General features: G+C 42.8%; 1 protein-coding gene across 5 annotated transcripts in view; it reads left to right on the top strand.

The window, feature by feature from the left end:
* Positions 1-17,909, top strand: part of PRELID2 (PRELI domain containing 2) — a 79,609-nt gene extending 61,700 nt beyond the window's left edge. For all 5 annotated transcript variants that reach the window (XM_025292506.3, XM_044947522.2, XM_025292505.3 and 2 more), the window contains 2 exons: positions 9,523-9,592; positions 13,531-17,909. In XM_025292506.3, coding sequence (XP_025148291.2) covers positions 9,523-9,582 — 60 coding nt within the window. In that variant the 3' untranslated portion in view covers positions 9,583-9,592; positions 13,531-17,909. The remainder of the gene's footprint in view (positions 1-9,522; positions 9,593-13,530) is intronic.
* Positions 17,910-18,554: the final 645 nt, after the last annotated feature.

The raw sequence follows: 18,554 nt of genomic DNA on the forward strand, positions 1-18,554 counted from the left end.
CCAGGTTGGCTACTTACTAGCCCTGTGACCTTGAGTAACCTATTCAGGCCCAGTTTCCTTACCTGTAATGGTGAGAGTAAAAATAGCACCTTGTAAGACTGTTGAGAGGATTAAATGTGATAATGTAGGCAAAGCCCTGCAGCATTGAGTATGCTCCAGATAAATTGTTAGCCTCAGTATTGTTGAGATCTGTGGGATGGGTTGATTCGTTGTTTTTTTTTTTTTGGCTGCGTCAAGCCTTAGCTGCCGCACAAGGGGTCTTCATTATGTCATGGGGATGTTCCATTGGGGTGCACGGGTTCAGTAGTTGCAGTGAGTGGGCTTAGTCACTCCACAGTTTGTGGGATCTTAGTTACCCAACCAGAGATGGAACCCATATCCCTTGCATTGCAAGGTGGATTCTTAACCACTGGACTACCAGGGAAGTCACAGGCTTTGGTGGGATATGGTTTTGACCAAAATGAGGCTTTGGAAAATTATATTTTGTTCAAAGAAAATACATCATTCAAAGTCAACAGACTGGCCCTACTTGTAAAGAAGGCTATTATAGAAATTTGAGAATTTAGGGGAAGGAGAAAAGTAGAGATAAAAGATTAAAAGAAAATTGTCTGGGCATCCATTGGATTTATCTATTATCGAGGCGACGGTTGGATTTATTTATTCTTTTAGGGACAGTTCACTGATTAAATGTACAAGCATGCTGTTAGCCATTGTCTCTCTCAGAACGGGGAAAAAACAAGGGGAAATTATGACTGAGCAAAAAACCTGATGAATAGCAAAAAAAAAAAAAAAAAAAGCTAATAAAGGGAATTGATAGGAACCCTGTTGTCTTTTAGTTTGGTAGGATAAGAGTTCGGAGAAGGCAATGGCACCCCACTCCAGTACTCTTGCCTGGAAAATCCCATGGATGGAGGAGCCTGGTAGGCTGCAGTCCATGGGGTCGCTAAGAGGCAGACACGACTGAGCGACCTCACTTTTACTTTTCACTTTCATGCATTGGAGAAGGAAATGACAACCCATTCCAGTGTTCTTGCCTGGAGAATCCCAGGGACGGGGGAGCCTGGTGGTGTGCCGTCTATGGGGTCGCACAGAGTCGGACACGACTGAAGAGACTTAGCAGCAGCAGCAGCAGGATAAGAGTTGGCACAAGACTTGGTACTGGGACCCTTTGGTGCTAGGCACCCAGCCAGTGCTGCTTCAATGTAAGGAAGATTTTGTTGTAATGAGGCCTGAGATAGAAGGAATAAGGAGTAAAGAGCATCCCATCAGTGGAGGTTTCTAAGCAAGATGATCAGTTGTCAGAAATGTCATAGGTGGATGTGGCACTGGACAGTGTGGGAGGGTAGACTGATGTTTAAAAAAAATCACTGGGCTTCCCTCATGTCTCAGCAGGTAAAGAATCCACCTGCAATGCTGGAGACACAGGAGTTGCAGGTTTGATCCCTGGGTCTGGAAAATCCCCTACAGGAGGAAATGGCAACCCACTCCAGTATTCTTGCCTGAAAAATCCTGTGGACAGAGGACCCTGTGGGCTACAGTCCATGGGGTCTCAAAAGAGTCAGACATGACTAAGTAAAAAAATTACTGCTAATTATATCTGACAGATACATATGAACAGGGCATATTTTGCACCAAGTCTAAGGAAAACTGAAATTTTATACAAGTCACATTTAAAAAAATTAAAAAAGAAAATACACTTACTGAGTCACATTGGATTGTGGGAGACCAATGACTAAAGGACTTTAGCCACTAAAAGGTTGATTTCAAGTCAAGGATCATTTGCAAATTGGCAGTATGGAAAAGGCTCTGTCATCTTTCATTGTGATATTTGATCCCAGGACAACTCCCTAAACTGGATGGGCCACTTTCATTTCTTTGCTGAGCGTTTCTTATCTGGACTGAATAATATAGTGTCCTTTGCAAGTTTTTAGATTTTTATTATTTGGGGATATATTCTTTTCCTTTACAAATCCAAGATTAAATATTCTCCTGAAGAAGAGAGGAAGATTTATAATGTGAAGCAGAGACATCTGAATTATTGAATCAATTTAATGTTCTGCAGTTACACCTAAGAATGTTGAGTTACTTATCAAAATAAAAATAAATCTTACTCAAGAGTTTATTAGCCCCTGTGGGAAAATGATACTGAAGTCATACAGTCTGTTAGGATATTCCTACTTGAAAAACATTGTATTTAAAATAGTTTGTAGATGTGATTAAATATTGATTTGTGTATTAAGAATCTTGTCATTTAGTTTGGATGCAGGGCTGAAATATCTGATTTGTATATATATCAGACTCTTTGAGCAGGATCGATACGGAAAGGAAGAAAAACTCTTGCTGTGTACCCAACATCACACTAGGTGCCTTAATGCGTGCAGTCTCATTAAAACCCTACAGCCCTCCGGTGTTCTAGGATCCTGAATCCTGGACTCTAAATCCTAATTGTTGTTGTTTAGTCACTAAGTCATGTCTGACTCTTTGCATCCCAATGGACTGCAGCTCACCAGGTTTCCCTGTCCTTCGCTATCTCCGGAGTTTACTCAAACTCATGTCCACTGAAGCAGAGATGCCATCCAACCATCTCATCCTCTGTCGCCCCCTTCTTCTGCCCTCAACCTTTCCCAGCATCAGGGTCTTTTCCAGTGAGTCGGTTCTTCGCAGCAGGTGGCCAAAGTATTGCACTGAAGCTGAAGCCTCAGTGTCAGTCCTTCTAATGAATATTCAGAGTTAATCCTGATTGTATTGGGTGAAATCAAGATGAGCCTTGGGGCTCATCCAAAAAAAATCATCTCTAAGGCAGATAGGAGGGTAAAATAAGCCAATGCAGATAAAACACTCCACACAGTGTCTGACACACAGTATGTGCCAGGACATTTTAACTCTTACTGTAGTCTGGTGTTATCCCAGTTTAATAAATGCAAAATGCCAAATATAAAAGCCTCAGAATAAAAGACACTTTATTGTGGAAAAGATCTTTTCCTGGAGAAGCATTGAGCAGTGTTTCTCTTCCTGAGTGTGGATTCCTCCCTTTCTGTCTCTCCCTCCCTCCCCGTCCCCCTTCCTCATTCCTTCCTTCCTTTCTGCGGTTGAAGTAGGCTAGAGGCAGATCACCTGGAGCCTTCTAACCGTGGTAAAGAAGGTGAATTTTACTATAAAAGCAGTGGAACACTGAAGCAGGGAAAGCAACATTTTCTTATTCTGCTTTTTATTGGTACTGTTAGGATTCTACATAAAGTAAATAAAAAGATTCTGGGAAAGTTTTATGTAAACCAACTTAAAAAAGTTGAGAATCAAAAGAGAAGTGAGGTTTTTAAAGTAAACTTGCTGCATACGTTCTTATTAGGAGGTGAGTGGTTTTATAATGTACACTTGGCACCTGGGATGACCTCGCTTTCTAGCTCCTCTTGGCTGATTCGGATTTAGGTCCCATTTCAGTCCCCCCACGCTGCTGTCAGCTCTTTCCACAACATTCCCTCCCTTTTATCGTTCATACTTCTATTCTTTCCTTGTTTTTGTTTTTTCATTTCCTATGGCAACTCGTATTGTCCTGACCTTTTACCACACTTTCTAGGATGCTAACTACTGGGCCGATCGCACTATAATTCCAAAACTAACACTCATCAGCCTGGCATTCAGAACTAATCAGCTGATCAGCCTTATGATTCATAAATATTGAGCATGTGTTTTGTGCCAAATTCTGCACTAGACAGTCAAGATTCAAATGTAAGTGACTGTTGTTCCCTGTCTCTGAGCACCTTCTCATCTAATGTGGTAGCCTTGTAAACCGATGATTAATTGGTCGAATGATAGATTCATTCCTTCAGTAGACATTCACTGCAGGCCTTCTGTGTACTGGGCGTTGTTCTTCTAGAAGTCACAACTTGTACAAGACAGACAAGGCTCTCAGCCTTAATGGAATTTGCATTCTGGTGAGATTAGATGATCACGAAAGAGATTTAGATGAACAACTATTTATTTACTGAGTATTTACCAGAAGCTGGGTACTCTGGTACAGATAAAACATTATTATTTTGACTGATTCTTACGAAAAGCCTATGTTACTACATCGTCTCCTTCAAAGATGAGACAGTTGATGATTAGAGAATCTAAGTAAAATGCCCAAAGTTTCACAGTTAAATTGGACTCAGCCCTAAATCTGAGTGTTGTTGCATAATTACAGGGCTATTTATGGGAAGTTGTATGTGCTTTTGTCTCTTCTAGGAAAGAGCAGAGCTGAGGTGGGAGGAAGGGTGTGTGTGAGCAGGTGGTGGTGGGGGCGTGGAAACATGGGAAGTGTAATACTGGCATTGCTGCTGCATCCAGTCCACTTCCTCCCCCTCCGGGAAGGCGGACGCTTAACCGCACAAGCACTGATGTTCCCACCCCCATGCCTGTTGTTAGTCCCCACTCTGCTTGACATTCCCCTCGCTCTTTATGTCACATTCACAGCCAGGCTTGGGTCTTGTTCAAACCATTCATCTTCCAGCAGCTTCTCTAGGTCCTCCCTTCATGCAGGATCAGTCTGTACTTTCCTTCTTCCATTGAACTTTTTTTTTTTTTTTTCAAACATGGTAATGCTTCTCAGAGGCTGTCTTGTTTTTCAGTTATTTTGCATTCCTCGTAATTCCTCCCAAGAAATCGATGACCCCTTGAACAGAAGCATCATGCCTTACATGCAGCTCATTCCTCCCAGCATCAGTGCAGTCTTTTATACACAGTGGGCACTAATACTGTCCCTGGTACTTATTCCAAAGCCATGATGCACAAGAATGCTTTCTTTTCAGCAGTGGGAGGAGAAGTCTCCCAGTGTTTAAGCTGGTTATCGCGGTACCTAGCTTCTGATTAAACACTAAGTACACAAATAGTTCTTCTTCATCTAATTATGGCCAATCTTGTATTATTGTGATAATTAGGTGAGCAGCTCTTTTGTTAAGAGCGCCCTACTGATGTGTCTTTTAGAACTGCTTTGGAACTTTGTAATTTTTTTAGCTGGTGTGATCTTAGTTCCCTGACCAGGGATCAAACCCAGGCCTCTGTCAATGGAAGTGCAGAATCCTAAACACTGGCCCACCAGGGAATCCCCTAAGGACTGTGTGATTTGGTAAGGTCTGGTACTCCTCTCTTCTCCTCTGCTTGGGCCTGCCCTTCACCCTGGATGCCACAGTCGCAGCCAGGCGTGGGTCTTACTCACACTGCAGCTTCTGCAGTCCTCCTGCATGCCAGCCTTCTCAGGACCTCCTGGATTTAAGTCAGAGCTTCTTAAGGAAGCATCTGTTTGATAATAAAATAAATATACTGTCTGGATCTAGCCATCTTTAGTAACTTTCTCTGCCTCCTCTTCAGGCAAGCTTTTCATTTTCTGTAATAATTAGCTTTCTCAAATGCTCTGAGAATAGGGGAATTTCTGAAGTGTTTTGAATTTGAAAAATGCAACTCTGGGTCTCCTCCCTGGGGACCCATCTGGCCGCCTTAGCCCTGGAATGAAGGAGATGAGAGTGGGAGAGCTCCCATGTCTGTACACTGGCAAATAGAGAAAGATGGCTGGGAAACAGGGGAAAAAAATGCTCAGAGGGGAAGGAAATAATAAAATCAAGCTGCTTTATGGCTTATCAGTCCAAAAAGCTTTTGAGTTAAGCTTTATCTATAAAGGTGGGTCCAAGTAATGTTTGTTTTGCATTTCAGGCATCATTGTGTGATAAGTGATGTAAATTTAGCCCCTTTAAACCTGATCTCTTGGGAGTTGGATTTTAAGAGACTTTATTTCAAAGGACTCTATCGATTGGGTTTTGATTTGGTCCCTCCTTACCAAAGAGAGTACTAAATAATGGCTGGGCCTCCCTGGTAGGCCTTTTTTGTTTTTAATTCATTTTATGGGTCTCTCTATTTGCCCCTTGTTCTCCACCTTCTATTTCTAACTGTTCTACTTAAAAAGAGTGAAGTGATGTGAAAGAGGGGTAAAAGGGAAAGAAAATCAACTGTCACATTGTAAGCTTAATTGATTCAATAAATAATGTCTTTGAATTCCCAAGGCACACCCCAAAGTCTTCACTTACGTCAGCTAGCTCTCCGCTCAGTAAATGGTGGCGTTCTTAATTTAGACAGATGGGAAGAGTTCACTGGTGCTCACTTCTAAGGAAGGAGTCTGCTTTTCTGGTTTTAAAGACATACCGACTAGACTTTGGGGCCCACTCTATAAAAAGAAGCTTGCAACAGAATTAACATGGCTGTTTTTATTCATCCTGAAAAGAGAAGGCAGGCATTTAATTATTGCCCAGGGGTTTGTTGAACCAAAGGGAAGGGAAAAGAGAAAAAAAAAAAAAAAAAAAAACGAGACAAGGGGAATGAAATCTACTAGTCCATATGTTCCACGCAGGCAGGGATTTAGATTTGTTCACCATTTACTCTCCAGTGCACATGGGCAGGTGCCCAGTAAATATTTGTGAACTGGTTCTGTTGTTGAATGAGTGAGAGCAGAATTAGTTTAAATGTCATTCCACTTGTTTCATCCCCAACCCCTCCTTTCCCGTCTAATTAAAAAGGTAAATAGCTCTAAGAGTATATGCTGTATCTTCAGAAATGATTAAGGACAGTTGTTTCATCAGTGTCCGGAGGTGGTATCCAGCTGCCTTTTTTTAAAACAAATTCTCATACTTGAACAAGTCGTGCTTCAGAACCACAAGAGGACTGCCTGCAGACTCCATGCTCCAGCCTTGGAAGTTCCGATTGTAGGGGTCCGGGCAGGGCTGGAAATCTGTATTTCCTTTTGTGGGTTCCCCTAGTAATTCTGGTGTGCAGTTGCACTGTTTAGTCAGCCTCCGGGTGCCCTGAACTCTCTGGTCTAAGTGAGGATACTCAGCAGGGCTCCTGGCCCTATAGTCTGATGTTTGGGTTCGCCCCATACTCCATGCTTCTTGGCATCAACAAGATCCTTTAGTTAATATTTCTTCCTTTCAAGATAGTGGCTATATTTGTGGTGCTGGAGAAGACTCCTGAGAGTCCCTTGGACAGCAAGGAGATCACACCAGTCAATCTTAAGGGAACTTAAGCCTGAATACTCTTTGGAAGGACTGATGCTGAAGCTGAAACTCCAGTATTTTGGTTATCTGATGCAAACAGCTGAGTCAATGGAGAAGTCCCTGATGCTGGGAAAGATTGAGGGCAGAAGGAGCGGAGGGCGTCAGAGGATGAGATGGCTGGATGGCATCATTGATGCAATGAACATGAACTTGGGCAAACTCTGGGAGATGGTGAGGGACAGGGAGGCCTGATGTGCTGCAGTCCATGGGATTGCAAAGAGTCGAACATGACTGGGTGACTGAACAACAACAACGGCTAGACATCTGAAGGACCTTTGGAAACCTCAAGGAAATGTTAACTTTTGTTCAGTGTACTTTTGGTGGTGTTGTTTAGTTATTAACTTGTGTCCTACTCTTTTGCGACCCCATGGACTGTAGCCCACCAGGTTCCTCTGTTCATGAGTGAGTGAAGTCACTCAGTCGTGTCCGACTCTGCGACCCTGTGGACTGTAGCCCATTGGGCTCCTCTGTCCATGGGATTCTCCAGGCAAGAATACTGGAATGGGTTGCCATTTCCTTCTCCAGGGGGATCTTCTCGCCCCAAGGATCGAACTCAGGTCTCCTTCATTGCTGGTGGTTCTTTACCTTTGAGCCAGTAGGGCAGCCCTCCGTGTTCTTTAGTACTCAGTATATTGTGTTGTCTTCTCTAGAGATGCATTCCCCTCCTGTGGCTCAGAACAAACCCCGGGTAAGAAGTCCCTACTGTCTCCTGTAGGTCCACTCAGTGTTTCCTAGCCCTGCTTGACTGCGGGAAGCACCAGTTAAAAATACAGCACCCTGGGGTCTACTAGAGTCCTCCGAAATCGAAGCCTTACTGTGTGGGGCCTGAGGCCTGCAATCGAAGTCAGCTTTCTTGTCCTCTGTCCTGTCCCTGAGCGCAGTGTGCCCCACTTCTGTTAACCCAGCCTTGAATTCCTTAACACTCCAGTTCATAATTACATCAAAACCCTGCCTTTCCATCTGAAGGTTTAGCCTCTGATCTACAGAACTTGTCCTTCAAGAAGGAAAGAGGGAGTATCTGCTCTCTTCTTTCCTTTAGTGTAGAACTTGACCAGCTGAGGTGGGTGGGCTGGCAACTTGATGTGTTCAGCCTTGGTGTGAGCCTTGTGATGTTAAGGGGTGCCCCTGAAACCAGAATTCAGCGTCTGTGTTCTTCCTCTGGCTTTATTATTTAATAGCTGTGTAATGTGGGGGGAACTACTAAACCCTCTTTGAATTTCTGTTTTCTTCATTAGTGAAATGAGGGTGTCTGTTCAGGAATTTTGTGTGTATTAAACAAGGTTGGGCTCTCGGACACAGGCTCAGATGGAGATTTTTGTGCAGAGGGTTGTTGGAGTGGGCTCTTGGGAACAACTCTTGTGAGGGAGTGAGGGGAGCAGGCAGAAGGTAACCGTGAACTGCAGTGCAGTTGTGATGAAGGACCCAGCTGATCCCATGGGGAACTGTGGCCATGGGATGCCCTTCCGAGCGGTCCCAAATTTACACGGAGGGCTAAGTCTTTCTACCTTATATCGGCTAGCCATCTGATGTGGGCCACTCCTGGAGAGGGGCATGACCTCAGGTACTGCAGCTCCCTTTGGCTGAGGGTGGCTGTGTGCTGGCAGAAGGGGGAGGATCTCCGTAATGCACCTTGTACCCACCACCAGATAACGGTGCACCAGATAACGCCCATGCAGACCTTAGCAGTGAGTCTAGCACTTGTGTAAGTATTGAATCAACACAGGCATAGCTCCCTTTATCACACCTCACAGATATTGCACATTTTACAGACTGAAGGTTTGTAGCCACCCTACATCAAGCAAGTATTTTTTTTTTTTTTTTTTTTTTTTTCGGCCGTGCTGGGTCTTTGTTGTGGCCTGCAGGCTTCTCTGGTTGTGGCTTGTGGGATCTTAGTTCTCTGACCAGGGATCAAACCCATGTCCCCTGCTTTGGAAGGCAAATTCTTAATCACTGGACCACCAGGGAAATCCCCAGGCAAGTTTTTGGCATCATTTTCCCACAGCATCTGCTCATTCCGTGTCTCTGTGTCCCATTTCGGTAACTTCTGACTTGCTCGTCGTCATTATACTGCTACGGTGGTCTGTGATCTCTATGCCACCAGTGTAGGGCTAACTATCACCATGATTGTTCCACCTCTGGCAGTGCCACTTAGCAGCTGGATCACTTTCAGTAAGTCGCTTGAATTGCTTTCTTATGTTTAAAATGGAAGATTCACAGCTCTGCTCTGCCTGTTTCCCCAAGTAGTTCTGAGCACATGTGGAGATAATGTATATACAATTGCTGAATGGAATATTATAAAAATGCGAGATATGACTACAAGCCTACTTTTCTGAAATGAATACATGGCCATTGCTTGGATTCCTTGAAGGGAAAGGTTGTGATAAATGTAAAAGTGCTTGTCCGTGAAATGTGGCATTTTGATGTTTCTTTCTTCTCTCCATAGGGAATTAGAATAATGGAGATGCTGCTAAAGGAACAGTGTGGTGCCCCCTTAGCCGAATAAAAAATCACCAGTGAGTACCAAAAGCAAAATCAGAATTATTTACTCAAGCCATGTCTTCATGCTTATAAGCCTAAGTATTATGGTTCAGCCTCCCTGGGCTATTCTTGCTGTATGTTTCCCAGTTATACTCACAGGATGCTTCTTGCAAGTGTTTTTATTATCTGTTCTATATACCTTTACTTGCTTGGTTCTTTGATTTTCAGAGCAGTTTTGTACTACGTGCTGGGTTACAACTGCTCTTAGATTGTTTAAACTGCTCAATATAATCCACCGTGATTGCCACCCTCAAGATAGCATAGGTTGTAGAGACTGCAGTTCAGAATTACCTGAAGCTTAATTTTAGTGTCCCAAGAATAGTGAAAGCAGGGGTTTAAAGCTGTATTTGGAGCAGGAAAAAAAATAAGAAAGGGGCATGTTGATTGGCCAGTGAAATACAGATATTTCATCAGTCATGTGTACTCCTGCCGATCAGGGGTGGCTGTCTGAAATGCTGTTGAGGAGGATTCCAAGGCCTGGAGAATAACTCTTGGGCTCTGGATAAGAGTGTTGTGATTGATTAGCAATGCCTGCCATGGGCAGAGGATGCCCTGGGCAGATAGTACTTGTACTGGAGCACATGCCACTTTCAGGGCAAGTGATGTCAGGTTAACAGATAAGCAGGTGGATTCCAGAAGTACTTCCTTTTCAGTTCCTAAAGTTTTTATTATCTACATCAAGGAGAATGGCATGCTTGCTGGGAAGGGCAGAACAAAGTTATCTGAGAGACTAAAAGCCTAATATAAGTTAGTGGATTTGCATCTTACATGATTCATCTGACTTCGATTTTTAACATCTGAGAGAAGGTAAAACCTTTGAGTAGAGCAAACATTGTCATGGGTAATTCAGAATTACCTCACAATTCCTTATGTTGGCTTTAAACTAGAGTATACATAGTCTTGTATAAACGACCTGGTCTCTAACTTTGATATCCAATAAAGTTTGAGAACAGTTAACCAAAGAAGAAGCAAAAGGAACATTTGTATACAAGAACCTCAGCATTCAAAGCATGCTGGCCAGGCCTGGGCGTGAGGAGTGGAGAATTATAAAGGGTTTCTGCTTGTTAGCAAGTTTGACTCCATTCTGATGAATATTAAACCTCTGTATACTTAACACATACTGATACATCTATTTATTACTGGAAGGGCTAAGCATGATAATTTCATCTAGTGAAAGCCTAGCACATGGCAGGTGCTCAAAAAATGTTGGCATGGAATCGACATGTGGTGTGCTCCCACATCTGCTCTGTTCTTGGGAACGTTGTGGAGAATAACTTGGCCACATCCCCCTGTTTTTCCAGACTGGCCTCTTTGTGAGGCTTACCAAGGACCTCTGGTGCTTGTGCACTTGGGCACAGAGCCCATCTTACCCTGCAGGGTGGAATCTAAAGTCAGGTCAATTAGAGAATGAGGAACTCCACTTACAAGTATATATTGGTTTTCAGACTTTAAATCAGTGATTTGGAAACTTTAGTGAGTGTCAGAATCAGCTGGAGAATTTGGTAAACACAGAGTGGTGAGTCCCACTCTGAGTTCCTGATGCAGGAGGTCTGGGCGGAGCCTGGGGCTTTGTGTTTCTGACCAGAGTCCAGGGGATGCTGGTGAGGCTGCTCCAGGGACCACACTTTAAGAACGATTGCTTTAAATAAGTTCCCATCTTGGAGTTGGAGACAGCTGAAATGCAAGGATCCTGCAAAAGCTGATAGCTGGCATTTTGAAATTATTGTGTACATCTTCCATCAACTTTAATCAGAGGAGGAGTAATTTTCTGTGTTTGGCTTTTCCCTGAGTTTAGTACCTCAGCCTCTTCTTGTTTGACACCTTTATCTTTTCTTCCCCCTCCTTGAAGGTTGACGGGCTTCACAGTGGAGCAAAGATGACTGAAAAGGGTTGAGACTCAACAACACCTCATGTTTGAAATCGTCAGCTTGTGGTTTTGATTTAAAGGGTTATAGTGAAAAAGTGGAAATTTAATAAGCATTACCTCCCATCTTAAATGATCCTTGTTCTTGTGTTTTGGTTTTACTGTGGTAGAAAGCTGAGTCATGATCCCGAGGCTTTTTGTTGTTTCTAAAAAGCAACCAGTTCTCCCTGAAGTGAAGAAGTTGAGGTCTGGATGCTGTGAGGAGTTGAGTGCAGGAGAGCTGCATTTAATGCCTTTAATGCAACAGGGTTCCTGAAGGATTTACATAGTTCAGACTGTCATCATTTACGACCAGTTCTCTCAGGGGCAAATATGAATTAAGGACTGTATACGCTTGCCACAGAGGTCTACAGTCACTGCAAATCAGGGGCCATGGCCAAGGCTTTACGCTTTTTTCAAAATTGGCTTCATTGCTCAGTTAAATTGCCTTCATCAGCACAATAAAATTGACTAATTTCAGTGTATGACTCGGTAAGTTTTGACAAATGTATACATCATGAAAAACACGATATGGAACATTTTGAGGCATTGCTGTTCCTGTAGTGCTGTTGCCAGCTTATTGCTCCCACCTTTTAGCTCATTTTTTGGACTGTTTTTATAGAATTTTGGCAAGTTTGAAATATGTCTGTCTTAATGGAACTTTTTATTTTCTCAAAATTACATTTACCAGAGTGGGAGAATGTAGGTAGGGAAACTTCTTTTATGTGCAATAAAATGCTACATTAAAAGAAAGGGCCGAGGGGGAGGTGAGGGGTAGGGATGAGCTCCATAGCTAAAGAGCAGAAGTCAGCCAGCTGTAACCCAGAGGTCAAATCTAACCTGTGGCCTCTTTTGTAAATAAAGTTTTATTGAAACACAGCTATGTTCCTGGTCATGTTCCAGCTGCAGCAGAAGCATAGAGCTGTGACATATCTTTTACCATCTGGCCCTATAAGAAAAGTTGCCTCTCCCAGGGATTAGAGTTTGATGGCTCCTAAATTAGCATGAGGTGGCCTCCTGGTGGTGGTATGGTCTTTGTTTTGTTTTAAATGTATCTTTTGATCACATCTTGCCTCTAGTCCAAAGTTAATAATAGCATGAGCATTAACTCTGACCACCAGTTGGAGGGTGTTAAGGCATGAAAAAGCATGAAAACAATCACAACGATGAAGCTAAGACACCAGCAATAGTGACCATTAAAATTGCTTCATAAAGTTCTAGTGCACATGCGTAGTGGGGTAGAAATACAGGCTTTTGTTTAGCAGGTGCAGTAGCACTCTGCTGTGGCGATACTGTAGGTGCCATGTACAGTGTACTCAGATTTTGAGCTTTGGAATGTTGCAGTGTTTTAAAAAAGCATTCCATGGGGTCTGTACAAATGTGTCCAAGGAGGTGTTGCTTAATATTTTTATATTCTACTACACATTTCAAATGTGCATAATTTAAAATCACACATAGAACCTGACCACATTGTGTAGGGTACCTCCTCGCACTAATGATGCTTCCATATCTCAGTGGCACGTGTATCCTAGTTGGTGTTGATAGTTAGAAGGTGATTTTGTCCTGAGCCAAGAGGGAGGTACATAAATCTCACTAACCAGTCTGCTTGCGGTGTGCAGCTGACACATCTATCTGATAGATTTTTGATTTCCTGTCACTTTTGAAGAAAACAAATAGCCCTGACATCTGTTTGTTCTTGCTGCTGGCAGTTGGGAGGCCGGGCCTGGTGAGGTTTGATAACATAGTCACCTTCTTTCACATCGGAATGATAAAGACCTCAGTTTTCGCTATATCTTAACTTCCCTTTGAACCAGCTCCTCTGGGTAGCTGGACTTAATAAAATGAGGTGCTTGCTTTGTTCGAAGATCATTAGGAGGCAAAAATGCAATTTCTTCAAGTGATAGAATTCAAGAGACTCTTTAAGAGTTGCTTCAGAAAAAGCAGGCAAATAAGTATTGACTGTTGAGACATGTTTATTAGGTGATAAAGCCTGTTTGCTTTCTCTTGCAGGGAAGCTGTGTTGTGTCTTCTGCTCGAGAATCTTTCCTTGGACACAACACATCCAAAGACATGGGTTTAGAGATACAGGTTTAAGGATGTGGTGTTGGCAGCTTACAGAAGAGGAGACCTTCCTGCTGACACTTGATGTGATCCATGCCCTGGGAATCGGCCTCAGAGAGAGGCTCTTGTGGGGCTGACACATTCTGGCTGATTCTTGCGGCACAAGCTCTGCAATTTTACAAATAAAGAAAAAATCCCGGAGAAGGTGATGTCCAAAGAAAAAATTCTGGAGAAGCTGATGTCCGTCCTTCATCAGGACATCCTGCTGATTGCCTGGTGATGGTGTCACGGCAGCTAAGGATGGGCCAGAGGCCTGGAAAGTGCTGTGTGTTTCTGCTTGTTCTATACATCATGGCTCATAGAATTCACAAGAGGATGCTGGGGCAAATAAAGGAGTTAAACCCGATACCTGATTCTTGGGTGGCCTGAAACAGACAGAAATACACCAGACCTGTGTTGAAGTTAAGCCATATTCATAGTAATGTTGAAGAGTCTCAGAAGTCAGGAGCACTTGATTTTTTCTACCCAGCAATACAACGTACCTGCCACCAGCATAGCTTTTATAATGTGAACTGTGATTGGTCCTTAACACAACCTGGAGCGGGCAGGGGGCCTGTGGGCTGTCATCGTGGCTCCTTCTAACGCATTCTGGGATGTGGAGCAGATCACGTGACCTCTTGGCTTTTTTTCACTGGGCAAATGGGGATAATTGGGCACAGATCTTTCTACTTGTGATGATTAAACCAGGGTGTTTGGTGCACGTCTGGGAGCCAAAGGGACAGAAGCGGGTTTGAACATACACGCGGCTCCCAGCAGCTCCATGATCATGTATGTAGTTTAAAGTCTTTCTGATAGTCATTTTTAAAATTGTAAAATGGGGTTATAGAGTTAACCTTACAAGGTTGTTGGAACAATTGGACAACATGTGATTAAGTGCCTAGCATGCTTTTTGGTACACAGAAGTAAATAGAAGCCATTATTATTATTATGTGATACCGTTTTGGAAATGTGCTTTTCCAGTGTAACGTAACGTAGTATTACTGTTTGAAAATTAGATGATGGTAGTTTGCATTTCCTATGATCGGAAACCAAAATGTAAGTATGCACTACCTAAACGAAAGCTTGAAGAGAGGCAATAATTTGCAATTCATTTTAGGATAAAAATTGGGCCATTACTGGAAAGTCTTGGGGAAATCATTTTTTTTAATATTTAAAAATTTTCCACTTAGTGCATTGATGAATTTCAGAGGAATTGTATTTTTCTTTCTTCTTTTTTTTTTAAATACAAGCCAGCCACTGTGAGCTCCTCTTACAGTATTTGAGCTGTTTGTGCTGCCTGAGTTTTGTATCTCAGGATAATTTCCCTTCATTTCCTTAGTGTTTCATTCTTTGGTTGGGTTCAGAGGGAAGATGAATGGTGGAAATCTGAACATGCTTTGACCTCCTTTTCCAGTTTGTAAACGTAGGTTTTTGGAATAATTGCACATTTCCAAAAATAAAAGGTACTGTGAGTTATCATGGAGGTGAGAGGTGGGAAACCAGTATTTGGAAGTTGATGTGAGAATAATCATTACTTTGGGAGTTCCATAGTGGCCTGGTGGTTAGGATTCCACTTTTTGATTGCCATGGCTTGGGTTCAGGCCCTGGTCAGGGAACTGAGGTCCTGCAAGCTGCAAGGTTTGGCCAGGAAAAAAAAAAAGAGAGAGAATAAATGCAACCCTTCACATTCAACAACTTGCATTCCCTGAAGGCAGGAGTTCTCAGTCTTGGCTGTCCATTGGAACCACGTGGGAGCTTTCTGCAATCCTGTTGCCGGGGTTTCATCCCAGACCAATAAGTCAGAGCCTCCAGGGGTGGATCCTAAACATCAGCTTTTTTTTTTTTTTTTTTATAAAGCTCCCTAGGCGATTCCAATGAACAGCTAAGGACACGAACTCTACAGTGATTTCTAGGTGATTTGCAGGTATTATCTGATTCCTTTTTTAACACCTCCAAGGTAGGAAAGCATCTTTGTAGCAGGAACTACTGTTAGAGTAAAGCACAGAGAGACTGACTTTTGGCCTTAATTCCTTAAAGCTGGTGCAGCTGATGCAAATGCCTACAGGGTCTGGCAAGTGATCTGGTGCATGAAGCAGGCTGGTGGACCCCAGGGAGACCCCAGGAATATGTGGCTGGCCAAAGGTGGGCAGCTGCCACCCAGTTCAGCACAGTGCTGCCAAGTGGCTGGTTTTTCTTGTTCTTCCAATTTCCAGGGAAAGGATAGAATTAAAAAAAAAAAACACTTCCAATTTTTATGTGTTGGCAACGAATTCAGGATTGTTTAAAACATTGTGCCAGCCAAACAAAACATATTTGCCGGTAGTTTCCAGCCTTTGCTTCAAGAGTGTTAAGGACCAGCTTAAACATCTCAGCCAATTTTTGAGAGATTTGCATTTCCCGATTCTGGATGTAAGCTGCTCTCTGCCTCTCCTCCAAGACTGCTTTCACATGTATTTTCCTCCCCTTTCCTGAGCAGTCCTCTGAACTCACATCAGACACTTTTCTTCACTATTTTTTTCTCCGTGGGCATCCATTACTTCAAGTTTACATATATGGCTTAGAAATCTTATGCTCCTTTTAAAATTAATTAGGGCTTGTTAATTTTTTTTTTAATTATATGTCAGAACCCTTTTTGTGTGATACAACATTTAGAAGTCCACATCTAACTTGACTATAAAATGTCAAAACCAGGAGTATAGCCTTGTGGGCACATTAGGAACATGAGTGGGCAGGGTTAACTCCCAGACCTGGCCAGCCTGCTCCTGGCCTCGTTGCTGAACCTACAAGTGAAGGTGAGGCTGTATCAGAGTGATTCTCAGGCTTCTGCTTGTACCATAAATCCTGAGGAGGTGGGCTCAACTGCAGGTTCCGAGAGTCTGCCCCAGTGATTCATGAAATTTCAGTTGGGACTCAGGGATCTGTACTTTAAAACAAGTTCACTAAGAGATGTGGTTGTGCTGTTCCACAGACCAGATTTTGAGAAACGGTGATCTAGGGGAAGTGTTTGTGGCTTGTGAGTCTGTCATATAAGAAGGCTTTATAGTCGACTGGGCCCGCTGATTAATACAGGTGATCACTCAGGACACAGTATCAAGCTCTCACGCACAGAGAGGCTGACTTAGGCTATCCCTACATGATTGAGGTGCTCTCACCATGAATGAGCTTTTGTGGTTTCAGGTTTTATGTGGATACAAAAGGTGCTATATTCTTTTGCTATAAATTGCTTTGTGTATTTTATAAGCAGTATTGTGTAGTAATATCTTATTTATCAGACATCATGGGCACATGGTATAGCCGACTCAAGGTTATCCTTTTTATTGACTATGATTGCTTTACAAAGTTGTGTTAGTTTCTGCTGCACAGCACTGTGAATCAACCATGTGTATACTTATATCCCCTCCCTCTGAGCCGCCCTCCCATCCCACCCCTCTAGGGCATCACAGCACTTAGTCGAGCTCCTTGTGTTACGTAGCACTTCCAGCGGGCTGGCTGTTTTATGCATGGTAGTGTTTATATGTCAATGCTACTCTCTCAGTAAGGTTATTCTTTTAAGTTGCACATCTTTTTTTTGCTCTAATTCAGCCATGTACGTGGAACTCTTAATTTAGTATCGATTTCCCTGCTTTTGTAAACAGACTCTACTGAAGATAGGAATTTCATTTCGGGGTGGTCATTTATGTTTTGCCTTCTTTCAGGTTCTGTTCAGGTTTGTTAAAGCCCCTCTGCTGAACAGCTCTGCTCCTTGAGTTTTTCCATGGTTTTCCAAGTTTCTTCTTTTCTGTCACTGTTCCCTGTCATGTCTCGCTGCCTTAACTCTGCGTATCTCTATGAACTTCCCTCTCCATTGCTACCTGGGGTTGGGTAATGCTGTTAATTGCATACTGTGTCAAGTAACAGTAAACAGGAGCCAAGCGAGTCTTCGGGAGGCTTTTCTAACAGTGAAGTGGATCAGTGTTGCTATTTTATTTTAGTGGCTCTGCTACTTCCTCTGATTTACTTCCTGATCCTCAGCTGCAGTTGTCAGATCTGTGACCACAAGCTAACTGAGATATTGGTACCAATGATGTCCTTAGATCTGTACTCTGTTGTCTCCCCAACTGTATTAGTGTTCTTACATATACAGTTTTATAATGTTAAATGTAAGTAGATTACAAATGAACATTTCTGTGCCAACTGTTTGGGATAAAGTGTTTTTGATTCAGTGTTACTGTGATTTAGAGCTACGAATTAGTTGTATCCCTTTGAAATTTGATCCTGTCATCCTTTGGAAATAAAGGTGTCACAACTAATATTTATGTGTGAATTTTAATTTCTTGAGGGAATCACACCACCTGGCAGAGCTTGTGTGTATCATTTGTGGCAATGATAATCTAATGTAGTAATCTAGTCCTTTTTAGCAATCCCAGAGAAGAGGTTTAGGCCAGTTAGATATGTTAGTTTCCTGCCTCTCCCAAGCTGAGATATTGTTTCTCCCAGAAACAAGCAGAGGCTGCTCTTACCAGATGAGAAAATGGGTCCTGTGCTAATGGAACAAAGGTTCTGCAGGGCAGGAAGGCATGAGAAACAGACATGAAGTCATGTGGTCCTAAAGGGGAGGCAGAGACAGAGCAGCTGCTTGTTGACCTGTTTGTGAGGCTCAGCTATACTTTCTGTACTTTGTTTACATGAGATTTGCTTTTGTCCTTGTCTCTGTCCACCGTTTACTTGAATGTATGCAAGTAGATTTCAGTACCTTGTTTCCAAAGTGCTCTGTCCAAGTCCTGTTGATGCCTTTCCTTTGTTAAAGCCTGGGGGCCTTGAGGGGTAGAGTCCTTGGTTGATTCATCCAGCACTTATTGAACACCTACTGTGTGTAATAGAAGGCGGGATTTGTCTTCTCTTTGACTTGATCCAGTGGGTTTCCAAGAGGCTTACCACTTCCTTGTACTGAGAGA

Source organism: Bubalus bubalis, chromosome 9 (assembly GCF_019923935.1).
Source record: "Bubalus bubalis isolate 160015118507 breed Murrah chromosome 9, NDDB_SH_1, whole genome shotgun sequence".
NCBI classification, from domain to species: Eukaryota; Metazoa; Chordata; class Mammalia; order Artiodactyla; family Bovidae; genus Bubalus; species Bubalus bubalis.